This window comes from Scyliorhinus torazame, chromosome 6 (genome assembly GCF_047496885.1).
Source record: "Scyliorhinus torazame isolate Kashiwa2021f chromosome 6, sScyTor2.1, whole genome shotgun sequence".
Lineage (NCBI taxonomy): Eukaryota > Metazoa > Chordata > Chondrichthyes > Carcharhiniformes > Scyliorhinidae > Scyliorhinus > Scyliorhinus torazame.
In genome coordinates this window covers 124,266,327-124,293,323 of record NC_092712.1, presented here as the reverse complement: position 1 = coordinate 124,293,323, position 26,997 = coordinate 124,266,327, and the positions used below count along the sequence as shown (strand labels likewise).

At 46.9% G+C, this 26,997-nt stretch overlaps 1 protein-coding gene across 1 annotated transcript in view; it reads left to right on the top strand.

The window, feature by feature from the left end:
- Nucleotides 1-26,997, top strand: part of plcl2 (phospholipase C like 2) — a 442,931-nt gene that overhangs the window by 309,685 nt on the left and 106,249 nt on the right. Inside the window, exon 4 of the mRNA XM_072508755.1 lies at nucleotides 9,912-10,112. Coding sequence (XP_072364856.1) covers nucleotides 9,912-10,112 — 201 coding nt within the window. The remainder of the gene's footprint in view (nucleotides 1-9,911; nucleotides 10,113-26,997) is intronic.

Genomic DNA, 26,997 nt, shown 5'->3' with positions numbered 1-26,997 from the left:
AATATACATCTAAAATGCCTTGGGATTCTCCTTAATCCTGTATGCAAGGACATTTTGTGACCCTTTTTGCCATCCTATCTCCCTGTTTGATCTCTTTTCTACTTTCCCTGTATTCTTCAAGTGCTTCATTTGTTTTTAGTTGCCTAGACTTCATGGCCGGGGTTCTCCGATTTGGTGGCCAAGTGTTGACGCCGGCGTCAAAACTGGCGCGAGCGACGCGGCTGTCAACGGGCCTCCAGGCCCAGTAATTCTCCTGTTCTTCGGGGGCTAGAACAGTGCTGGAGTGCTGTGCGCTGCTCCGGCGCCGAAAGCCGCCCTGCACGGCCGGCGCGGGTCCGCACATGCGCGTGGTTGCCGTCTCCGCGCCGGCCCCAATGCAACATGGCGGAGCCCCACAGGGGCCCGGCGCGGAGGAACATAGCCATCCCCCCAGAATGAGCACACCCACCAATCGGTAGCCCCCAATCGCGGGCCTGGCCACCGTGGAGGCCTCCCCCAGAGTCAGATTCCCCTGCCCCCCCCCCCCCCCCCCCACCAGGACGGCCCCGCAGCCAGAATGCCGAGGTCCCGCTGGGACCATATGTGAACCACGCCGGTGGGACTCGGCGGGCACTTGGCCCATCGAGCGCGGAGAATCGCCACGGAGGCCACTTTCAACCGCCCCCGACCAGCGGCGCGGCAACCGCGCAGGCGCGATTGCCACCGATTCCTCCGGTCGCCAGAGAATTGGCGGCCCGCCATCGGAGCGGTGTGGCTGGATTCTCACGGCCACCACCCCCCCCAGGCGATTCTCTGACCCGTTGAGGACTCAGAGAATCCCGGCCCATGTATGCATCCTTTTTCTTTTTGACTAGACTTGCAATTTCCCTGGTCATCCACGGTTCCTGAATCCTGCCTTTCCTGTCTTTCCTTTTCATCGGCACATGCCTGTCCTGCACCCCCATCAACTGTTCCTTTCAAAACTCCCACATGCCAAATGTGGATTTACCCTCGAACACCTCTCCCAAACAACAGCCTCCAAATCCTGCCTCATCTGGTTATAGTTAGCCTCCCCCCAATTTAGCACCTTAACCCTAAGACAACACTCGTCCTGTTCCATGAGTATCCGAAAGCTTATGGAATTGTGGTAACTGTTCGCCACATGTTCCACCACTGCCATTTTGATGACCTGGCCGGGCTCGTTCCCGAGTACTCGGTCCAGTATAGCCCCCTCTCGGGTCGGACTGTCCATATATTGTTCCAAAAAACCTTCCTGGACATCCTCACCATCTGGACCACTAGCCCTAAGGGATTTCCAGTCAATACGAAGAAAATTAAAGTCTCCTACTACAGCAACCCTATTATTTCTACATCTATCCAGAATCTGCTTCCATATCTATGATATACCACATAAGACTAGATGATAAGACTAAGACACTGTCTGAGTTCCTAGCTGAGTACTCATTTCCATGAAAGTGAAGGTAATAGATGAACCACACAATGACAAGACTGGATGTTCTCACCCCCATCAGTGAGGCCACGGAATGGGTTTCCACGATGGTAGCTGCAGTTACGAAAGCTGGCAGAATTTCTATCAACCCTGTTCATCTTAAAGCACTTCTGTGACCTCACCATCCTATGAAGACAGTTGAACAATTCATACCCGACTTGCCCAATGCCAAGATCTTCAGCATCTTGGATGCAAAGTGCGAATATTGCCAAATCCCGCTCAATAAAGAATCCTTGAAGCAAGGGGCAGCATAGTGGCGTCGTGGTTAGCACGGCATCGAGGACCCGGGTTCAATCCTGGCCCCGGGTCACTGTCCTAGTGAAGTTTGCACGTTCTCCCTGTATCTGCGTTGGGCTCACCCCCACAATCCAAAAAGATGTGCAGGGTAAGTGAATTGGCCATGCTAAATTGCACCTTAATTGGAAAAAAATAATTGGGTTGTCAAAATTTCTAAAACAACATTTTTTAAAAAAAGAATCCTTGAAGCTTACGACATTGATGTCTCCAGTAGGCAGATACAGATTCTTGCAAATGCTCTATGGTATCTGCCTTGGTGGTGAGGCCTTCCAAAGGTCCACAGAGCTCTTCGCAGGGCAACTTAGTGAAATTATCGTTGATGACATCCTAATTTTCTCCAGTGGAGGAGCATGATGAACGTCTGCGTTTGGTCTTCAACAGAATCAGAACCATACAATTGAAGCAGAACCCTGCCAAATGCAAATTCGGAGTCAGTGAGCTCCTCTACATGGACCACCAGCTGACTGTCGATGGTGTGAAGCCAGACCAAGATAATACCAAGACCATATGGCAGTCTTTCAGTCCTGGTGACAAACATGCGCTGCAGCACTTCCTCAGCATGACAAACTACCTATCAAAGTTCATTCCTTGCTCACCAAAGTGACTGCACCCCTGCACCAGGATGTGCAATGGTGCTGGCAGAAGCCCCACAACAGTGAATTCAACAGACCTACTTTCAGCCCCTTCAGTCTTTCGATGCTTCGATGTCCGAACACTTATCGGCTGATTCGTCTTAGCACGCGCTTGGAACAGTGGCATCCAGAATGGCAGGTCAGTGGTATTTGCATTGAAGGCTGTCACTGACAGTGAAACTTAGAGAAGGAGGTGCCCAGGTGTGCACCATACAATGCGTTCAAGCCTCACCATACTAAAGAACCACTGCACCGTCATGAGATTCCAGACCTTCCATGGTCCCTCACGGCAGCAGATATATTTGACTGGAATGGGACAGTATCTGGTCATTGTCGATTCATTTCATTTTCAGGGTGGTGTGAAGTTGATTACTTACCTGACATGAAGAGCATCGCAGTAATCCGGGAGCTGAAGAGACTCTTTGCTGTGCCTGCATTCCACAACAGCTAATGCCAGGCAGCTTGTGCGCAGGGCAGTCAAAGACTTTTGGCACACATGGGACTTTGAACCCTTTTTACAAGCAGCCCTTTTTACCCACAATCAGATGGCTTGGTAGAGTGTGCAGCACATTCAGCAAAGCACCTCTTCAAAAAATGCCTCCATGACCACTTTTATGCTGCATTGCATAATCTGCGCAACCTACCAAGGGAAGATCTGTTTTCACCAGCACAGAGAATGTTCTCTAGACACACCAGGACTATGATTCCTATTGCCAAAACCCTGCTGCAATCTAAAGTGAAAACAAATGTGCAGGAAACAACTGCAAAGAAGGAAGAGCTACTGTGATTGCAACACCTGCAAACTCAGCCTCTGGAGCCAGGCCAGACAGTGAAAATGCAAACTGCTGTGCACAGTTTATGATCCTCTTATTTGGGGAAAGATGTAGTGGCATTGGAGGCAGTTCAGAGGAGGTTCACTAGGTTGATTCCAGAGACATGGGGTGGGATTCTCCAAAATCGTAATCGGTGATCAGGTGGAGAATCTATTCCGATGCCGGAATCCGGGCCTCTGTGGGGGCAGGAATCGCGCCGTGCCGGTTGGCGGCCCCCCCCCCCCCCCCCCCCCGGCGATTCTCCGGCCCGCGATGGCCGGTGGTGTGTGCTGCGCACTGTCGCAGTGCCGTTGATGCATCATCAGCCGGCCCACCCGTGATGCTCCGCCCCCAATGGGCCGAGTTTTTATTAAGGATTTTCCATCTTATACAGAACAAAGGGAAGCATGAAAATACATCGAAAACAAAAAAGATATATACTCATTGGTCATCTTCCATCATTTACATTGGTTGCCTTTCGTTATTTACAACGGTTACAGCTTCTTGTTTTACATTCTCCAGTAGGCATTTAGTTCTAGTTGGATCAGTCCCCTGCTTCCCTCTCCCCGTTTTCTTCCTGACCCCCCCTCCCCTTCTAGTCGTCAGGTGTGCCCTCTCCCCTCATCGGTTCTTTTATCCTAGGCGGAATTCTGTGACCCTGAGGATAAGTGTTGACGCGGTCGGAAAAGCCGTCACGTTTCTCGACGGTGTCAACACGGCCTCAGGATCAGCAATTCTGGCCCCTACAGGGGGCCAGCATGGCACTGGAGTGGTTCACTCCGCTCCAGCTGCTGATCCCGGCATCAACTGGGCGCTGCGGGATCCGCGCATGCGCAGTGGCACTGGTGCCAACGCGCTCATGCGCAGTGGCTTCCTTCAACGCGCCGGCCCCGACGCAACATGGCGCAGAGCTACAGGGGCCAGCGCGGAGGAAAGGAGACCGCCAGCCAGAGAGGCCGGCCTGCCGATTGGTGGGCCCCAATCGTGGGCCAGGCCACATCGGAGGCCCCCCCCCCCCCCCGGGTCGGACCCCCTCCCCCACAGGCCGCCCCCCCCCCCCGACCCTTCCACGCCGAGATCCTGCCGGCTGAGTGCTGGCGTGGACGGCGCCGGCGGGACTCGGCTTTTTTACGAGAATCGGCGGGGCTGCCCCCGACTGGCGCCGCGCCAACCACGCCGGTGCCAATGGTGCCGATTCAAATCACGTGCCGGCGGTGTGGCGTGATTCACGCCAGTCGCAGGGATTCCCTGGCCAGGCCTCGGGCTGAGAGAATCCTGTTCCCTGTTCCTGTTGGGATGGCGTGATGCCGTGTATTTTGCTATGTGCTGGGCATGGTTGGGCTCCATGCCTCTTTATTCCCCCCTCCCCCCGCCTTTCGTTTGTGTTTGTTGTTTTACCATGACTTCCCCCTCCCTCTCTCTGCTTATTGGCTGTTGGCTACAAACAGCTCTTGGAACAACTGAGTGAATGGCTCCAATCTGGAGAAATTCCGATAGGTCGGACAACCAGAGGACGGTGGAGTTAAGGATCAGATCAGCCATGAGCGAATGGCAGCAGACTTGATGGGCCAAATGGCCTAATTCTGCTCCTATATCTTATATCTTATGGAGAGTCAGATCTATGACATAATGACTGTTGTGGGCAACCATGCTCCCCAAACCAATAGCTACATGGTAGCCTCAGATGGCGCTTTATGGGTGGGATTCTCCCCTACCCGGCGGGGGCGGGGGGTCCCGGCGGGATGGGGTGGCGTGAACTCTGCACCTTTCGAGGCCAAGCCCACACCTTTAGGGGCTAGGCCCGCCCCGGAGTGATTGGCGCCCCGCCGGCTGGCGTGGAAGGCCTTTGGCGCCACGCCAGCCGGGGCCGAAGGGACTCCGCTGGCCGGCGGGAATCCGCGCATGCACGGTAGCGTCAGCGGCTGCTGAGGTCATCCGCGCGCATGCGCGGGGGGGGGTCACCTACGCGTCGGCCATCGCGGAGACCTACACGGCCGATGCGTAGTAGGAGTGCCCCCACGGCACAGGCCTGCCTGTGGATCGGTGGGCCCCGATCGCGGGCCAGGCCACCCTGGGGGCACCCCCCGGGGCCAGATCACCAAGCGCCCCCCTAAGACCCCGGATCCCGCTCGCGCCGCCTGGTCCCGCCGGTAAGAGACCTGGTTCAATTCAAGCCGGCGGGACCGGCATAGCAGCAGCGGGACTTCGGCCCATCGCGGGCCGGAGAATCGCCGGGGTGGGGGGCCCGCCAACCGGCACGGCGCGATTCCTGCCCCCACCGAATCTCCGGTGCCGGCGGGGGGTCGGAGAATCCCACCCTATATGTCAGGAACCAACAGCAGCTGCTTCAGGTGCCTAAACCAGCCCCGCCAAGTGCCACAGAGGGTAATACCCTGAATTTACAGTCCTTGCCTCCTACACCAGCTGAGACAGAGGCTCATCCTGTTACCAGGTAACAGACCCTGCAGCCACCTTGCCCACCTCATGCTCACCTGGTGCTATCCGCCATGTGGACATTAACCCAGCTGCCTCCCAGAGCAAACTACTTTGTGTGACGACACACTTAGGGAGGCTGAGCAGACCAAACCTCAAGTTAAAATACCACGTACTAACCTAAATATATATACATACTGTTCTTCAAGAAGGGGGGAGGGACCGTTCGGGTTTTGTGCTAGCTTTAGCTCGAGTAAGTGTTTTCTGCCTTTGAGTTCTCCATTTTTTTTCCTGCCATTTTCTGTAGTATTATTTCATGCAGTTACATATTGTTCAAACTAAAACAGGTAAGATGTAGAATATGCATTCATTTACATATTGCCAAGCAACCTGTGCACAAATAATGATATGGGATGTGGGGGAGGCCGCATTGATGCAGACACTGCATTGAAGAGCAGTGGAGTACTACAGTAGTAAACTGTATAAGCTATTACCTGTGTCCTCATTCACAGACAAACTACATTATCTTCATCTACTTTTTAAAAATACAAATGTTGAAAGTGAAGATTATAGAATCATACAGTACAGAAGGAGGCCATTCAGTATGTCGTGCCCTGGCTTGCTCTTTGAAAACGATGTCCAATTAGTCTCATTCCCTTGCACTTTTCACATAACTGCAGAAATTTTCCTTTTGAAGTATTTATCCAATTGCCTTTTGAAAGTTACTGTTAAATCTTCATGTATATTCATTTCATTCACTGTACATGTACAATGAATGATGAGGGGCTAGTTTAGCACAGGGCTAAATCGTTGGCTTTGAAAGCAGCCCAAGGCAGGCCAGCAGCACGGTTCAATTCCCGTACCAGCCTCCCCGAACAGAATGTGGCGACTAGGGGCTTTTCACAGTAACTTCATTTGAAGCCTACTTGTGACAATAAGCGATTTTCATTTTCATTTCACATTATTTTTGGAAAAGAAATCCAATTACAAATGTAATTTCAATGCACTAATGCTACAACAGTCTTTAAATGACCCCGTATACTACAAGACAATAATTTCTTCCTCGGTTTATTGATTTTTGTCACAAATCAGCCATATATTGTGTTGTTCCAAGAATCATCTCGCTGCCTCAATGGGCCGTCTGCACATTACAGAGGCCAGAGGGACTGGTTGAATTGAGAATGTGCGGTAATAATTAATTTTGCAATTGCAGGCTAGGTCTAGAGGGCATTTAAACAAGCCTTTATTACGTTTAAAGTTCAAGGCTACATGCATATTGAGTGCACTTTGGGTTATTCTACAGCATTGGTTAATTTTCTGAGCAGCTTTCTGAGCAAATATTATACTGCTGTAGTTATGACATGATAGAAACGGAATGAATGCTAAATGTTTGCTGATATTTGAGTTGCTCAGGTGCATAAATTCAAATTGTAATCATTTATAGTATTGAGTAGTAATGTTTTACAAATTGGTTTCATAGAACCCTGCAGTGCAGAAGGAGGCCGTTCGACCCATCAAACCTGCATCAATCCTCTGAAAGAGCGTCCTACCTAGGTCCACTCCCCCATCCCATCCCCGTAATCCTGTAACCCCACCTAAGCTGCACATCTTTGACTGGGAGTAAACCGGCGCACCCGGAGGAAACCTACGCAGACATGGGGAGAGTGTTTAATTTTAGACATCTTCTTTCTTACTTTAAATTCCTTGCCTATTTTGCTTCAATCCAGTATTTTCATATGTCCTGCAGCACTTTCATTGCGAATGTGGAAGAAATTGCATTTGCAAGCTGACACCTATTCTAACACTTCCCGAGGACACCCAACAGGCTACACATTTATCAGGCTAGTCAGGAATTAACAATGTCCGAGTGTCTGACAATGTTAAACATATGGATCAAAAGCCAGTGTTTCTCCTGTTGTGTAGTTTGATTATTAGAATATTTTGTTTTTGCAAACTGCCTGCACTTAATTGGAACATCAGTGGAGACAGTGCAGTTTGCTGCAGTACGCATGCTAGGGATGGTAAAAGACTCATCCAGGGTTCCTCTCTTTATTGGTGTGCAGTAACACCTGCTGGAGGTGGGAGTGATGCTGTGGTGATGTCACTGAACTAGTAGCTGGACATTATCCAGAGGCCCAGACTATCCTCTGGGGATATGGGTTTGAATCCCAACAGGACAGTTGGGAGAATTTAAATTCAATTAATGAATCTGGAAGGTAAGTAACATTGATTGCTGTAAAAATCCATTTAGGCACGAAAACCTGCTGTTCCGACCTGGTATAGCTTACAGGCCCTCTGAAATGGCCGAGCAATCTACTCAGTTGAAGGGCAGTTAGGAATTGCCAGTGATGTCCACATCCAATAAAATAATAATGTGTGCATGTATATATGTTGGTTCCCAGTTCCTTTTGCCCCAAATTCTCATGCTTGTGTTTACATTTTTTAATTTCTTAAAGATGTTGCTGCTTCTTATCTCCGTAATATCCTTAGGCCTCCAAATTCAACTGGCCCCAACTCCCACTGCCCCTCCCTCTGTCAAACCCCCGCCATCAGCACCCATCCCTGCCGGTACTCTTTGTTCATCTAACTCTGGATTCTTGTGCATACCCTTTACCTTCACCCATCATGGGCAGCCATGCTTCCAGTTGTCTCGGCCCCCAACTCATATTTCTTCCTAACCCTCAATCGCTTTTCCACCTCTTCTTAAAATTCGGCTCTTTTACCAGGCTTTTAGCCAGTCTTCTGAAATTAGAGTTGCCAACTCTTGTTGGATGTATTCCTGGGGATAGCTTTACATGACACCCTGATAAGTGAAACGGCTTTGTTTCCATCTTCAATGTTTTTATCTCTATATACATCGGCATTGTCATTTCCCCTCCAACATCAGTCCCTCAGTTCTGATCCAGTTTCTCGTTTTTAATGAAGGTCCATGCTTCTTCCGCCGTTTCGAAGTAGTGATGCCTCTCCTGGTGCGTGACCCACAGTCGCGCCGGCTGCAACATCCCGAACTTCACCTTCTTGTGTAGCACCTCCTTGGCTCGATTAAAACTCGCCCTCCTTCTCACCACCTCCGCACTCCAATCCTGGTACACCCGTACCACCGCATTCTCCCATCTACTACTTCGTACCTTTTTGGCCCATCTCAGAACCACCTCCCTGTCATTGAAGCGATGAAATCGCACGATCGTCGCCCTAGGTGGTTCTCCCGCCATTGGTCTCCTCGCAGGGACCCGATGAGCCCCTTCCACTTCCAAGGGGCCCGAGGGGGCCTCAGCTCCCATTAGCGAGCGTAGCATCGTGCTCACGTAAGCCCCGATGTCCGCTCCTTCCACTCCCTCGGGGAGACCCAGGATCCGAAGGTTCTTTCTCCGTTATCTGTTTTCTAGGACTTCAACCCTTTCAATGCACTTTTCGTGGAGCGCCTCGTGCGTCTGCGTTTTTACCGCCAGGCCCAGGATCTCGTCTTCGTTGTCCGTCACCTTCTGCTCCACCACGCGGAGCTCCATCTCCTGGGTCTTTTGTGCCTCCTTAAGCCCCTCAATTGCTTGTAGCATCGGGGCCAGCACCTCCTTTTTAAGCAGCTCCACACACCGTCTCAAAAATTTGTCTTGGTCCGGCCCCCATGTCGCCTGGACTCTCTCCGCCGCCATCTTGCTCCTTTTTCCTTCTGCCCCTGTCCTCGACGATTCCTCGTGATCTGGCCGCCGCCGCCGATATTTTTCTTTTTCGTTGAGAGGGACTCCCTGTTGTCTCACCCCACACCGGGTTTCGTCCCGAAAAAATTCCCCGTTGGGGCTCTTAAAAGAGCCCGAAGGTCCGTTCGAGCTGGAGCCGCCGAAACGTGCGGCTTAGCTGGTCATCGCCGCAACCGGAAGTCTTCAATGTTTTTATAACTAACAATTGAAGATGTTCTAAATCAAAAAGATATTTTTAATCTCCAAAATAAACAACTGCTGGTTCCAACTGCATAATAAATGGCCTATTAACTTCCTCCAAGGACTAATTGAGTAGTCTCATGTGATGGATTGTTCACAAACAGAGGGATTTTGATTCTTGTGATTTATAGCTACCCGAGTTCAAGAAACTGCGGTTATCGGACTGACCAGTTTTCTTGAGCTTTATTAAAGAATTGCTATCCCAGCTGAAACTCAGATGTATCTTCTTTGCATTTTGATTTTGATCATAAAATTATATCAAAAACGTGTTTACATTTTCACATTGTTAACTTTAACTTATTTTCTTTTTCAGAATGCAATAGTTTCTTTCAAGGAATTATGTGGCCTCTCCCCGGTTTCTAATCTAATACAGTGCTTTATGGCATTGTCAACACTTCTGAACAGTGATAATATACCTATTGTGGTATTGAATCTAAAAGATGATTACCCTTCAATGGAGCCCCAAGGAGTAATCCCAGAAGTCTTGAAGAAAGTCGTTACTGCGTATGAAGTGGTAAGTATTTATATAGACCTAAACCCATTTCTCCATCAAAGCCGAAAAATGTTATTGCCTTAGTCATTCTGACACAAAGAAAACCACATACTGTCATGTGAGAGTACCTTTAAGAAATGGGTGTTTATAAATGGGTGTGTATATAAATATCTGTAGTGAGAGTACCTTTAAGAATTGGGTGCTTATTACTGCAGTGATGTCAGAGAGTGGGTGGAGCTGTGCTGTCTGTCATCTTTTTACTTTTGTTTTAGGCTGTTTGCTGCAGGGTGTGTTTTAGTTTCATTTTCAGAGCTGGATAGCTGCAGTCACAGCAAGAAGGTGTATGAATCTCTCTCTGTAATCTAAAGACTGTAAATCGATCCTGGTGATTTAAAACTAATAACAGTAGTGACTTTAACCTGTTGTGCTTCTGGTAAAAGGTGTTTTAAGTCTTATTGATGTTAAAAGGAAAGCTTAAAGTATTACTTAGTGTTGTATTCTTTGGGGGTTGTATTTGAATTAATGGTTGCTAAGATGTCCACTGTATGTTTTAAAAAGGTTAACTTGAGTTTGTAGAATAAACATTGTTTTACTTTAAAAAATACTTTTCCATTTCTGCTCTACCACACCTGTAGAGTGGGCTGTGTGCTCCCCATACCACAATCTATTAAAAGTTGTGGGTCAGGTGAACTCCATGATACACTTTGGGGTTCTCTAAACCCTGGCCCAAAACAAATTGGGGGCTCGAGGGGGATAAAAGTATCTCTATTGGATTGGTTTTGTGAACTTAAAGACAGTGAGGGGTGAGCATATTGTGGTTGCTTGTCAGGTGTGATATTTTAGTTTAAGTGGGGAGTGTGTTGTGGACAATGACACTTTCAGAGGCTCAGAAGTTTTTGCGGGTGGCGACGGTCACACGCAGTACCTTACGGACAGAGACTAAAAGCAGACTGTTAGATTTGGCAAAAACATTGCAGTTAACATTACCTGACAAAATGCGAAAAGATGAGGTCATTATGGTGGTGGCTATACATTTAAAGTTACCTGAGATACAGTTTGACTCATTGGAAATGGCAAAAATTCAGTTACAAATTAAACAAATGGAACATGAGAAAGAATTAAAGCAGCTAGAATACGAAAGAGAGAGAGAGGAAAAAGAAAGAGAAAGGGAGATACAGATCAGGGAAAAAGATAAAGAGAGAGAGTTTGAACTTCAGAAAATGGCCATGAAACATGACAGTCAGTTAAAATTGGCAGACGTAAAGGGAAACGTACGGTTGGTGGATAGTGATGAGGATAGTGAGAAAGAGTGTCATAGTCGAAGACTTGGTGGGAATCTATTTAAATATGTCCAAGCATTGCCAAGGTTTGACGAGAAGGAGGTAGAAGCCTTTTTCATTTTATTTGAGAAGGTAGCTAAACAAATGAAATGGCCACAGGACATGTGGGTATTACTGATTCAAACAAAGCAGGTAGGTAGGGCTAGTGAAGTGTTTGTATCACTACCGGAGGTATCTGAGACGTATGAGGAGGTGAAAAAATCCATCTTAGGTGCATATGAACTAGTGCCTGAAGCTTACAGACAAAGGGTTAGCAATTTAAGGAAAGAATTTGGTCAAACATACATGGAGTTTGAAAGGCTCAAACAGAGTTCATAGGTGGATAAGGGCTTTGAAAATGGACCAAACGTATGAAGCTCTCAAAGAAATTATACTTTTGGAGGAGTTTAAAAATTCAATTCCTGATGTAGTGAGAATTCATGTGGAAGAGCAGAGGGTTAAAACTGCGAGATTAGCAGCAGAAATGGCAGATGATTTTGAATTAGTTCATCAATCAAAGCTTGGTTTCGGTGAGGGATAGAAACTGGGGACATGAGAAATACTCAAGAGGTAAAGGTAAAGGTGATCTGATGGGAGACAATAAAGAGAGTGTACCTCAGATTAAAAAAGAAATCCAGGAGGGTGGAAAAGAAATGAAAAGTTTCAAATGTTTTCACTGTAATAAACTAGGCCATGTAAAGTCACAGTGTTGGTGGTTGAAGAAAAGCACTGGGAAGGCTGAAGTGGTAAAACGGGATAAGACAGTGGGGTTTGTTAAAGTGGTAAAGGAATGCCCAAGTGAAGCGAAGGAGGTGCAAAAGATTGTACAGCCTGATCAAGAGGTGATTGATAAGAAGGTGCCAGATCTCTTTAGAGAATTTACTTGTGTTGGTAAAGTTTACTCATGTGTATCAGGAGGAGCAGGTATAGAAGTCACAATTTTAAGAGATACGGGAGCTAGTCAATCTTTAATGGTAAGCGATGAAGAATTATGTAGTTTGGGAAGAATGTTGCCAGTAAAGGTGGCAATATGTGGAATTCAGGATGAGAGGAATAGTGTTCCATTATATAAGGTAAGGTTGGAAAGTCCAGTGAAGAGTGGTGAAGTGGTAGTAGGAGTAATAGAGAAACTATCTTGTCCAGGAATACAGTTTATCTTGGGTAAGGATATAGCTGGATCGCAGGTGGGAGTGATGCCTACTGTAGTTGATAAGCCAGTGGAAAATCAGACAACTGAAGTGTTGAAGGACGAATATCCTGGTATTTTTCCGGATTGTGTAGTGACAAGGTCGCAAAGTCACAGGTTAAAACAAGAGGAGAAATCCAAAGAGTGAAGATGAAGTTGAAGTGCAATTATCAGAAATGATTTTTGATCAGATGGTTGAAAAAGAACAAGAACAGGTGGAGGATGAGGCGGATATTTTTAGTTTACGAAAATTGGCGGAGTTACAACAGAAAGATGTAGAAATAAAACGGATGTATCAGAAAGCATACGCGGAAGAGGAATCTGAGTGTATACCAGAATGTTATTACCGTAAAAGTGTTGTCTTGATGAGAAAATGGAGACGTTTACATATGCAGTATCAAGTATTATTGCCGGTAGGGTACAGAGAGGTGTTGCGAGTTGCACATGAGATACCAGTGGGAGGTCATTTGGGAATAAGGAAAACTCGAGCTAAAATCCAAAAACATTTTTATTGGCCTGGACTTCATAAAGATGTAGTTAAATTTTGTCAATGTATCTCTACAAACTTGCCCATGTGATATCAATTACTCTTTCAGGTCAGTTTGTTTTTTCTCTGGAAGGTAACTGAACAATTCATCCCAATTTTTAAGAACATCCTCATTTTCCAATTTAATTTGAGGTATGTCAAATTCACAGTCATCTGGATTTGGTTTGTCACTTTGAGTTAGAATCATTAAAACCTCCTTTTTCTCTCCTTCCCTTTCAAAGTACCTTTTAAGCATATTCACATGACACACTCGGTGAGTCTTCCTTCGATCTGGTGTTTTTACCACATAATTCACCTCATTTAATTTCCTTTCAATCTGATAAGGTCCACAAAACCTTGCTTATATATAACAAAAAAGTATATTTACTGTGTGCATTTCTTAAAGGATAGTGAAAAGGTGAAACATTAAACCGTCTTGAAGTTGATGGGGTTTTTTGTCTTGGAGGGAGGTATCATGTGAGAGTACCTTTATGAAATGGGTGTTTGTAAATGGGTGTGTATATAAATATCTGTAGTGAGAGTACCTTTAAGAAATGGGTGTTTATAAATGGGTGTGTATATAAGTATCTATAGTGAGAGTACCTTTAAGAAATGGGTGCTTATTACTGCAGTGATGTCAGAGAGTGCAATGAAATGAAAAATGAAAATCGCTTATTGTCACAAGTAGGCTTCAAATGAAGTTACTGTGAAAAGCCCCTAGTCGCCACATTCCGGCGCCTGTTCGGGGAGGCTGTTACGGGAATCGAACCGTGCTGCTGGCCTGCCTTGGTCTGCTTCCAAAGCCAGCGATTTAGCCCTGTGCTAAACAGCCCCACAGACTGGGTGGAGCTGGGCTGTCTGTCAGCTTTTTACATTCGTTTTAGGCTGTTTGCTGCAGGGTGTGTTTTAGTTTCGTTTTCAGAGCTGGATAGCTGCAGTCACAGCCAGAAGGTGTATGAATCTCTCTCTGTAGTCTAAAGACTGTAAATCGATCCTGGTGATTTAAAACTAATAACAGTATTGACTTTAACCTGATGTGCTTCTGGTTAAAGGCGTTTTAAGTCTTATGGATGTTAAAAAGAAAGCTTAAAGGATTACTTAGTGTTATATTCTTTGGGGGTTGTATTTGAATTAATGGTTGCTAAGATGTTCACTGTATGTTTTAGAAAGGTTAACTTGAGTTCATAGAATAAACATTGTTTTGCTTTTAAAATACTTTTCCATTTCTGCTCTACCACACCTGTAGAGTGGGCCGTGTGCTCCCCATACCACAATCTATTAAAAGTTATGGGTCAGGTGAACTCCATGATACACTTTGGGGTTCTCTAAACCCTGGCCCATAACAATACTTTCAGGGTGTTGATTTTAACTGATACAGGCATATGATTTTTTGCTATTTGCGCAGAACTGTTCAATTAATACATACGGCATTTGATCACTACTTTCACATTTACTGCTGAACGTTTCTATTCACAACAGGTGTCTCATATAACTGAATTATTGTTCTGTAGTTAACAGATGACAATTGCATATTCCTGATGCCTTTGCAAGGGCAGAGCGCTGACAGATTTATTTTCCACTGAATAGGGTAGGAAAGGCAAAGAATATCAGAAAAAAGAAATCTGGAACCTGGAAATTGGAAATCCTCTTGGTAATTCAAACAGCACACTGTCACAGATTCTATAATATTCACTTCACTGCAACTGAACATGCCACTAAATAATGTTTCAGTGGCTTTGAGAGACTATTCATACATGCGGATTAGTGGTGGGAAGAGACGTAAATGACTGGGTTGAAATCAGATTGCAACAATTGTGGCATAGGACACCTACTTGCAAATATGTATGAGACTGATGAAATACATTTCTGGCATGGTCACTGCACTAGTTTTGCATTTTGTCCCAGTATTGAATTTAACCTCACAATGATATTTGTCTGCCTAATCTGTAGTGTAGCCTATCCTTTCCAACCATGAATCAACATTAAGCATTAAGCAACAAAGTTGTCTTCCAAAGATTTCCTGTGCCAAACCACTTTAAGATATCTGTGATAGTATTTTAAATTCCTGCTTGAATTACTGCCATGCTGCAGTATAACCACGAATGGTAAGTGTTCAGTAGACTCTGGCAGGAAATGCATTTTGTATATATTTTTTTAATTTTTCCAATTAAGGGGCACATTTGCAAACAGGGAGAGAATGTGCAAACTCCACAAGGACAGTGAACCGAGGCCAGGATCGAACCTGGGTCTTTGGCACTATGAGTCAGTAGTGCTAACCACTGCGCCACCGTGCCGCCCCCAACAAAATGCATTAAGTATGATTGTTTTGATGAAGGACCAGGTAATGAATTAAAGGCAAATCATTTTTTGGTTAACATGAGCCAAATATGTGACATGTATCTTGTGTGTCCTTTGTAACAGGTACTTCAAAGCGGCCGTCTTCTTTCAGGCATGTATCCAAGTTCCTAATCACACAAATACCTTAGCACTGTCTAAATTATATTGGGCTTACATCAGCTTTTGAGAAGGGTGGACTTTTGACCTCTGGTGGTGGCCGTGGAATGAGTGGTCGCACATTTGGTGGCTCCTGCTCGAGGTGGAATTGCTTGGTCCCTTTTCACCTGATTTAAGGGGTGTTTGCTGGGATGAGGTGCATGAGCACTGAAAAATAGAAGTGCTCCGTCAGCGGGGCCGGTTTATGGCTTACCAGACGAGGAATGTAACGAGAAAGAGGCAGCAGCCTGGCTGAGAGATTATTCGAGGTGTGACAGAGGAAAAGATAGCGGAGAGTTCTGGGGTATCGCTGTCGGCCCAATGGCCTACTAAGCAACTGATGGACCTCTTGAACGCTATGTTCCAGCAGCAGAGGCAGGAGGCCTCAGAGGATTGGGCGAAGGTAGTGGAACCGCCTAAGGTGGCAATTTAGAGAGTGGAGCAGAGGCTGGAGGTGCAGGGTCTGGTGCTCCAGAAGGTGGCGGAATCGGTGGGAGAGCAAGAGGACCAGCTGGCCTCGTTGGAGGCAGAGATGGTGCTTGCAGCGGAGAATCAGAAGAGGTTGAGTGAGAAGGTGGAGGATCTGGAGAATCATTCCCGGAGGCAGAATCCCCGGATTGTGGGGCTGCCTGAAGGGATTGAGGGAACGCAGACCACAAGGTATGTGGCAAATATGTTCGAGAAGTTGGTGGGGTAGGGGGTCTTTGACGCCATCACCCCCGAAAGCAGGGAAGCCACTAAGGGCGATGATGGTGTGGCTGCATCATTTTCACGACAAGGAAAAAATACTGAGGTGGGCGACAGAAATGAGAAAGTGGTCCTGGGAAGGAAACCAGCTGAAGATTTACCAAGACTTGGGTGCGGAGTTGCCAAGCAGTGGGCCGGTTTCAATCGGATCAGGGCTGTCCTCTACAAGGAAGGGGTGTGCAGTGCGGGAGGGGGGTTGTTTCCTGTTGCCCCGGTTGGCATATGTATTCCTTCGTTATGTTATATTGAAAATGCCTTTAATTAAATGTTTTTAAAAACGAGTAAGGTGCCCTTTTGTTTCATACAGAGTAGCCTTCTTTGTCTGCACCTCCTGAATTAGCAGGTCTGTTGATGTATATTGTTCAAATGAGTAGTTCAGAGGTGACAGACTCAATTTCCTTGTGGTGAAAATATCTGGGGCAGTTGTTAACTGTTGCAGAGCTGCTCAATAAGATGAGCATGAGATTGGCCAGCCCAGTGTCAGAGAGGGGGCTTGTACAACTTGCACAAGGCTTCAGAAACAGGATTCATATTCTTCAAAACCATCAAGAATGCAAAGTTAGTTCAATTACTACAATTTTCAGGATAAAAGGTAATTGGTGTTAGGACTTGGCTACAGGGATTTATTGTAATTGCAAGTTACATAATTAATTAATAAAAGTGGCTAGGTAAGAAAATTAACAATTAACATTCATGGATGGGCTTTTACAATCGTGATGTACAATGAGTCATTTTCTGTTAGTGTAGAAGTAGCAGAAGTTCGAACAGGCGCCGGAATGTGGCGACTAGGGGCTTTTCACAGCAAATTCATACTTGTGACAATAAACGGTTATTATTATTATTAAACAATGTGAAGCAAATCTACAACTGTCCCCTTATAGTATGGTAATCAACAGATTAAGAAGGGAAACAACAGTGCATAGACTAAACAAAGATGCTTCTCACCATTAGAATTGGATGAGATAGGCTAAACAATATTGAAGCTATTCGTGAATTCAGTCATCAGAGAATAAAAAAGTGAGAACATTTAATTGGAAGAATTAGCTGTGAAGTAGTTTTGACGACAGCTATAAATAAGGTCAGGTTTAGTTATTGAAGGCTCAGATACATCTCCATGACAAGTAAAGAAACAAGACTCATCAGTTTGAATTCTCTTGCCCCCTCGCCCTTCCAACATTTTCTTCTATTCAAACCCCCCCCCCCCCCAGGTCATTTCTAACCATACTTTCAAACTCCAAACTGTCTATCGTCTAGTCCCTCATACACTGCTGTAATTCGTGTTGGAAAATATTTTATTCAAATTTTAATGTTTTAACAATTAAACATATAAAACACACAGGGATGAATTCTCCGTCGCCGGGATTCTCCGTTTTGCCGGCAATCCGTGGATTTTCTGACGGTGTGGGGCTTCCCCACAATGGGAAACCCCATTGACCAGCCGGCGAAACTGAGAAATCCGACGGGACGGAGAAACCTGGCCATCATATTTACAAAACAAAACCAACCCAAAATAAAACACAACCCCAGTCGTTTCCCCCCCCCCCCCCCCCCCCCCCCCCCAACCACCAGCAGTTGGCAGCAACAGCTCCCTGAAATGCAATACAAACAAACCCTATCTCTTGTGGAACCCCTCACTCGCCACCTTCAGAGCAAATTTTACCTTATCCAAATACAACAATTCCATTAGATCCCCCAGCCATACTGAGGCACAAGGTGGAGAAGCTGACCTCCACTCAAAAAGAACCCTCCTGCGGGCAATCAACGAGGCGAAGGCTAAAACATCTGCCCCCGCTCCCATCTCCAGCAAGTCTGACACCCTTAATATGGCCCCAGGGGACTGAGCTCCTAAGTCCACAAGCGGCATCGGCGACATGGTGCTAAAGAACGACCCCCAAAACTTTTCCAACTTCGGGCAGGACCATAACATATGTACGTGATTGGCTGGGCCCCTCGCACAACATTCACAAATATCCTCCACCCCCTCAAACAACCGGCTCATCCTCAACATCGTCAGGTGTGGTCTGTGCACTGCCTTTAGCTGTATCAACCCCAGCCTCGCACACGAGGCAGCACCTCACACCACAGTCCCTTCTATAGCTCCATTCCCAGCTCCTCTTCCCACTTGACATCCAAAACCCTCCCATAAATCGCCGAGACGATCCCCCTCCGCCCCCCCAACCCTATCACTGACACACCTCCTCCAGTAACGAGGAGGACATCTGGAGCACCCTCTTCCTAATCTTTATCACCTTACCTCCCACACAAACGACTAAATCAACCTCCACCCCGCATTAAAAAAATGTTTTTGGAAAAATGTTCATCTTAATGTCCTGCCAACAATAGGGGAAGGCTATCCCACATCAGCAAATCCACCTTAACCCTGTCTAACAAACTTGTGAATGTTCAATTTACGCAGCCGAGCCCAGCCCCATGCTTTCTGCACTCCCAGATGCCTAAAGTGGGTTGTTGCCACCCGAAATGGCAACCCCCTCCCACCCAACCCCCGCCCTCGGAGACGTTATCACAAAACACTCACTTTTTCCCAAATTTAACTTGTAGCCTGAAAAAAAAACTCTCCTAAGCAGTCTCATTATCGCCCCCATTGATGAGCCCGAACTGGAGAGACACAACAGCAGATCATCAGCGTACAGGGACACCCTATGCTCCCCCCGCATCCCCCTCCGTTTATCCAAGCACCTCAGCGCTATGGCCAAGGGCTCTATTGCCAGCGCAAACAGAAGGGGGGACATGGGGCACCCCTGTCTCATTCCCCTGTGCAGAGGAAATAACCCTGAATTCATCTTGTTTGTATGCACACTCATCATTGGATCCTTTCACCCAAGCCACAAACTTATGCCCAATCCTAAATCGCTCCAACACCGCAAACAAATAATTCCACCCTGCACGATCAAACGCATTCTCTTCATCCAGCAACACCACCACCTCCAACTCCTTTCCTTCTGCCAGAGAAAGCACCACATTCAACAGATGCCGCAGATTAGACGACAACAGTCTGCCCTTCATGAACCCTATCTGCTCTTCCCCAATCACCTTCGGGAGGCACCCGTCCAACTTAAACGCCAACACCTTTGCTAGAATCTTGGCATCCACATTCAGTGACGATATTGGCCTGTATGACCCACACTCTTCTAGGTCCATATCCTTTTTCAGCAACAGAGAAATGGACGTATGATCCATAGTCTCCGCCAGTACCCCCTTTGCTACTGCGTCCTTGAACATCTCCATCAGCAGCGGCGCCAACTGCTCCAAAAACCTCTTAGAACACTCCACCGGCCATCCATCCGATCCTGGTGCCTTACTCGTCTGCATCTTCACTAAAGCTGCCTGCACTTCCTCCATCCCCACAGGCTCCTCCAACTCTGCCCTCTCCTACCTCAGGATACTCCAACCACCCCAGAAACTCCCTCATGTCTGACTCATCCTCCGAAGACTCCGACTTATACAGATTCTTATCAAACTTTTCAAACACCTTATTCACCACCACCCACTCCTGTCCTGTCCTGGACCCGAATAATCTCTCTTGCTGCATCCTGCCAGCAGAGCTGGCCTGCCAACAAGCGACTGGCCTTCTCCCCATACTCATACACATCCCCCTTTGCCTGCCTTAGTTGCCAAATTACCTTTCCCATTGACAAAAAGGTCAAACCTCGTCTGCAGCTCCATCCTCCTCACCCGAAGATCTGGACTTGGATCCTCTGCATACCTTCCACCCACCTCCAAAATTTGCTCTACCAACTGTTGCCGCTCCTCTCTTGCCTCCCTGTCCAACTGAGCCTTTAACAAGATAACCTCACCCCTCACTACTGCTTTCAATGCTTCCAAACCACTGACAGCAACACTTCTCCATTCCTATTAATCCCTACATAGTCCTCAATCACCGTTCCCATTTTAGTGCAAAGGTTTGGGTCCGCCAACAACCCCACGTCCAGCCTCCAGGCAGGCCTCTGTGCTGGCCCCTTCTCCAGGACCACATCCACCCAATTTGGAGCATTTTCCGAGATTTCAATCGCAGAATATTCTGCCTTCCACACTCAATTGAGTCCAAACTCAATTCAGTCCCAGTCCTTCAGCTTTCATGAATGCCTCCGCCTTCTCAAAATAGTAGTCTCTGGAGTTATGTGGGACCCTCAGCTTTGCTGGGTAGACCACCCCAAACTTCACGTTGCTTTTATATAACTCCGCCTTTGCCCGACCCAAGGCTGCCGACTTTCTCACCAGCTCCGCCTTGAGATCCTGATATATCTGCATACCACCACCTTCTATCGTTTCAGCTTCACCCATCTCAGCACCTTCTCCTTCACCTGATAGCTGTGGAAGCAGACGATCTCAGCCCTTGGTGGCTCGTTCGCCTTGGGTTTCACCTGGAGTGACCGGTGGGCTCTGTCCAATTCGTAGATGGACGGGTCCTCCTCCTCCCCCATCAACTTAGCGAACATCTCCGCAAAATATTCCGTAGGCCTCCAGCCCCTCAGGCAGGCCCAAGATCCTTAGATTCTGCCTTCATGATCTGTTCTCCAGGTCCTCCACTTTGGCTCTAGGCCTTTGTTATACTCCACCACCCTCTGCTGCTCCTCTCCCATTGAGGTGAACTGGTTGCTGTGCAGCGACAATGCCTCCTCCACCCCCTTCAACACCTCTCCTTGCCCCGCCCCACTGTCGATGTCTTTGCCAAAGCCTCGTTCATCATAGCAAGTGTCTCACCCACGCACTCCTTGAGCAAGGTCATCATCTCCATTCGATGCTTATCAAAATGTTTTGAAAACAGCCGCTCAAACTCCCCCGCCATCACTTTGACCAGCTTATCCACTGTAATGAGCAGGTCCCCACCTGGTGAGCTTGCTCCCGCCATCTTTCCTCCCGCTCACCTCCCCACCGAGCTCGCCGGTGGGCTTTCGCTCGGCCCCTTTTTTCCTGTATTCTTTTTCTGTTATTTCGACATCCTATGGTTGCCTTAAGTTTTCCCACAAATGATCAAGAGAAAATCTCCCTAAAAACTGGGTACGAAGCGCCAAAAAACAAATGGCGGGTTGCTCCGTCGCGCCACATTTCTGCCTCAACCCGCCAGCGGGATGCTCCGTTACTCCGGTTGGTCAATGGGGAATCCCATTGTTGGGCAGCCCCATGCTGTCGGGAAACCCCCGGGCTGCCGGCAAAACGGAGCATCCCGCCGGTGGATAATCCCGGCCAAAGGCACCACCAAAGGTGCGACTTCCACCTACATGCCGCCACTGGACGTCCACTGCAGTAATTCTATGGCAATCAATTTCTCAACCACTCGTCACCTCCCTTTTTGTTTCTATTTTCCCCCACTAAATTGTTACTCTCTTTCACCCTCGCTACCCCCCCAGTATGCCCCAAATCTTTGCTCAAGAAGTGTTGGTAGGAGGTTGCATATTTGGTTAGTGAGCAATATAAGGAAAATATCAGAGATGGCCTTACCTGTATTGGCACACTATGAGTAGCAGAGTGATTTGAGATGGCAAGGCAAAGCAAGTTGCCGAGAATAAGGGTCGGGAAGTTTGATATGGAGGAGAAGATTAAGAGAGGACAAAAGGGCAGTGAATTCAGAGAAGCATGATAAATTGAGATGGAGGTTGAAATCACCAACAATGAGGAATTGCTCAGTGCAATGGCTGAGAGAGAAAAGCAGTGGAGATGTCTCGGTGAGAAAATGTTGTTATACTTGAGTGGTCAGAGGGGTAGAGCAAGATGAAAGGCTCAAAGGAGAAGAAGGTGTCAGAGGCACAGGACTGACAAAGTTGTGGTTTGGTGATAAGCGACACACAATCTCCATGACGGTCTGAAGTAGGGGAAGTGGTGTAAGGTATAGCCAAACGAGGAGGCTTCATTTACAAGTAAGCTGTCATCACCCCTCAGCCAAATTTCCATCAAGGCCATTCCACAATAAGCTCACTCATGGCAAGAACCATGTTCACAAGTAAACAGGCATTGGGGCAGCACGGTAGCACAGTGGGTAGCACCGTTGCTTCACAGCTCCAGGGTCCCAGGTTCGATTCTCTGCTTGGGTCACTGTCTGTGCAAAGTCTGCACATTCTCCCTGTGTCTGCGTGGGTTTCTTCCGGGTGCTCCGGTTTCCTCCCACAAGTCCCGAAAGGCATGATGTTAGGTAATTTGGACATTCTGAATTCGCCCTCCGTGTACCCGAACAGGCGCCGGAGTGTGGCGACTAGGTAACTTCATTGCCGTGTTAATGTAAGCCTACTTGTGACAATAAAGATTATTATTATTCTGGAGGGAAATGTGGAGCAGGCCATTGAAAGCTGATTAGCTGGTAGAAGACTCTGGGTCAGCACTGGGAATGGTGGCTTAGATGAGGAGATTGGCAAAATTAGCATCCTACAGGAGCTGAGCAGGAAGATTGGTGAGGGATTTGGAGGGGATATTTTGGGTTACTGCTCTTCATGAGGCATCGACAAGTGTGTCAGTGGGCCCTGCATATGATTCCAAGAGAGGTACAAAGCGAAGAACCCCTTAATAAGAGGTGTGAAGCCTGGGATGGTACTAAGAGTTTAGGAAGGTCGAGGAGCACTGATACATTGGGTATGGCCTCACCTGTAAATTCCTAAGTCCAAGAGATGCAAACTCCCTGCAGACCACCCCACCAAACACTCCTGAATACTCATCTCACCCAAATTCCTTTCTGCCATACCTTCTCCATGCTCCATTTGCCCATGCAACCTACCTCACATTTATTATAGAACATTTGTATTCACTGCTGGTGTCTAAAATAACTAAATGATTCTCTTGTAGTTAACTAATGATAATTGCATGCTTTGGTTACCCTTGTGGGGGCTGTTTGATTTCTCATCTACAGAAACATAGGAGGTAATTTTAACCCTGTTCTCCTAGTGGAAAACAAATGGGTGGTACTTAAAATGGCCCTGGTTACTTATAATTGCTTGTGCTATCGGTGATTTATATACAGGCTGATTAGGTGATTCTTTTTGTTGTCTAAATTACTTATTTTGTAATGTTAACAGTTCACAGTGCATAAAATTGATTGTGCATGTTATAATATTTTCAGGAGTCTCGAGAAGGTTACACAAAGGTTTATTTCCGTCAGCAAAAGTAAAGGCCACAATGTGGCAGGCAGCACATAAGTCCCAGCCGGACTACCGATCTGGCCAGTCCCAACTCCAGGCCGGCTTTTAAGTGAAAGATTCTCGAGCTCCAGCTGCTAGGCCTCCGCCCCTTAGGAGAGCTCGTAATCCACGAGCCCATGGGGGATCAATTGGGCCATCCCATGGGTCACGTGAGGGTTATTACACACGTTTTCTTTTGTTAATTCAGGCATGTGCTGCAAATGATTTTAAATTATGTGCAGGGTGTATTTGAATTAACGCTGTGCTGTCACAGTGGATGATGCATAAGATCTATTCTGCATTCTGCTTAATAACCTTTCCCTCCACTGCCCATTTGATACCAGGGATTCTGCAAAAGAAAATTGGTTGTACTGACATTCCCTGGTAGCAGGCAAAGTATGAATTACAGGTTGTTGGTTTATCCCTTTTTCTTGGTTTTGCTTAAGTTTCCAAAAGCACGTTCCTGGCACAGAACTTTGCCTACCTATAGCACATACCAAAAAGAACTATGAACAGTGAGGAGGTGTATCTATAATACCGATATATACAACCTAACCTGTTAGCAACTTCAGAAATGAGATGCTGGAATTGAGGGAAGAGTTGTTGTGCCAACTATGATATGGTGAGATTGTCAGGTTATGGTGAGGGTCTGGTTTAGCACAGGGCTAAATCGCTGGTTTTGAAAGCAGACCAAGGCAGGCCAGCAGCACGGTTCAATTCCTGTGTCAGCCTCCCCGAACAGGTACCGGAATGTGGCGACTAGGGGCTTTTCACAGTAACTTCATTTGAAGCCTACCTGTGGCAATAAGCGATTTTCATTTCATTTTCATTCACTGTCACCATAACCTTAGTGGGGCTGTTGGCATCATCTTACATGTTCTCTGACTTTCTTCAAGCCACTCTCAGTCTACATCTCAATCTTAGTCACCCATCCCACTTTACTCCATCCTCTCCTGTTTTTGACTTCAGTTTCTGCTTCCAATTGTTGCCAGGACAAGGCTGTCGGGTCTATTGTTCCAATGACGTGGTGAGACTATCAAAAATATGGTTTACTCTCGAGGGTCAAAATTAATGTTACACTCAGGGATCTAAAGTGGACAAAAAGAAGAGGTGGTAAAGAGAAGAAAGGTGCAGAATGAAGTGCTTATGAACAAAATTTACTGCTCCATTATTATTGATGCAAAAAAAATCCAACCTAACACTGAGGTTATTATGAAAAGATTTGAGAATAGGAATGTTATTTTGAAAGGAGACGCCAATCAATTAAACACAAATTAGGAGATTCACATTGGCTAGCACTAAATTGGTAGGTGCCTCACTGCATCTTGACTCAAGGAGCAATGCTCGTCTTGATCTATTATATGTCAATGACCTAAAAAATGAACAGGAGATGATTCTGGTGACACCATGCAGAAAAGCAACCACAGAATAATAAAGTTCAGCATGATGTAGATGTCTGAAACACTGAAAACCAGGAGTCGATACATCATTTTTAAAAGGGCCAGATTAAATTAAATGAGGGAACATCCAAAGTAAATAAGTTGGAGAAAGTTGTTCCACAAGATTTCAACAGAAGACAAATGGAAAAAAAGGTATAGGCATTGGAATTCTCCGGCCATTGAGATTCTCTTTTCCTGCTGGCTGTATACCTCTGAGTCGCCAGCAGGGGACTTGGGGATGAAACAGTTCCTCAATGGATTGGTCATGCCAGTTGTGGGGGAGGATAGAAAAGGGGGGCTGGAAGCACCATTAGAACCGGGAGAGATCATGGAGAGTTTTAACTCCATGCAGACGGGAAAGGGGCCGGGACCAGACAGATTCCCGGCAAACTTGTACAGAAAATTTGCGACAGCACGGGCCCACACCTGCAGGAGATGTTCACAGACTCGCTGGCGAGGGGCACCCTGCCACCTATGCGAGCACAAGCCTCAATCTCGCTGACACCCAAGAAAGACAAAGACCCAACAGAATGCGGGTCCTACAAACCATTTTGCTGCAAAAATACTGGCCAATATCCGAGACTGGAGCACTGCGTACCAGAGGTGATAGCAGAAGACCAAACTGGCTTTGCCGAAGGTAGATAGCTAACACCGAACATCAGGCGTCTGCTGAACGTGATAATGACCCATCAAGGGAGAGAACACCAGAGGTGATCAACTCCCTGGACGCAGTAAAGGCCTTCAACAGAGCCGAATGGAAGTACCTCATAGAGGTAAGATACATGTGGGTCAAAAACATCTTACCTAGGGAAACGAGGACATACATATTTTCATACGAGGACAAAATTTAAATTCGCCAGTACGCAGCCACCAGGCCAAGTTCCCGACAGATGAGACCACACGTGACCGACGGCGTTGGGAACTCAACCGGTCGGTGGCGGACCATCGGGGGGCGGGCCTCAGGCAATGTCCTGAGGCCGTTAATACGGGCTTTGGAGGGGGTGGAGCATTGTGAAAGCGGCGCCGCACCCGATTTGGTCGGGGACTCTGATTCTCCGGCTGATCGCCGAACGCGATTTCAATGTCGGCGACCGGAGAATCCAGCCCAGGATATGTAAAACTGATGAGGGAAGAGGGCATATCAGACGATTAGAAGTGGAGGGGACTCAGGAAGAAAAGGGGGAGAGGGAAGCAGGGAACCCAGCTAGAACTAAATGCCGAATGGAGAACGTAAAACAAGAAGCTGGAACGGTTGTAAATAATGAAAGGCAACCAATGTAAATGATGGAAGACGACCGATGTGTGTATATATTTCTGTTTTCGATGTATGTTCACACTTATCCTTGCTTTGTATAATATGAAAAACCCTTAATAAAAACATTTTTAATAAATATTATCGCTATTAGTTTACCCATTTGTAAATCTAATAATGCCAAATGTTTACTTCAAAGTAAAAACTTATTTATATGTCCCCAGACCTGGGCACTGCAGTGGCTTACCTCTGATCCCTGTGTACCTTTCTCTTCAATAAACAATAGCATCTCTGCCACAAAACACACCCACAGAATACATTCTGATGGAGCGCTTGCTCAAAGGTAACGGAGTCTCCTGGGTTTAATGTTAATAGTTGTTGAAATTCCAGTCAGGCACTAGGTGATTCATATCAGGTCTTGATGAAAATTCCCTGCTTTACATATAAAGTCAGCTCCGATGGCAAGATGGTAGGAATTTGTACATTGAACTATCACGCATGTATATAGCAGAGAACTCAGCGGGGCCTCACTTCCTCACTCATGACTAATCTCCACCCCAGTGATCTCCCTTTCCTCTGGGCCGCCGACCATGTCCAGGGCCCTATCAGCCACGGTGAGGGGCCGCAGGACCAGCGGTCCCTCTCCAGTGTTCTCCCACTCCCAGCGGTTTTTGGTTGCCTTTTCCTGGGTGGGGGGGGGGGGGGGGGGGGGGGGGGGGGAGGAACTGAAAACGACAGTGTCAGACAGTCTGACACATGTACCCCAGGGAGTGGGTAGCTGGTGGCCTCAGTGGCCGGGTGCCTGCATGTGGTGCGGGGA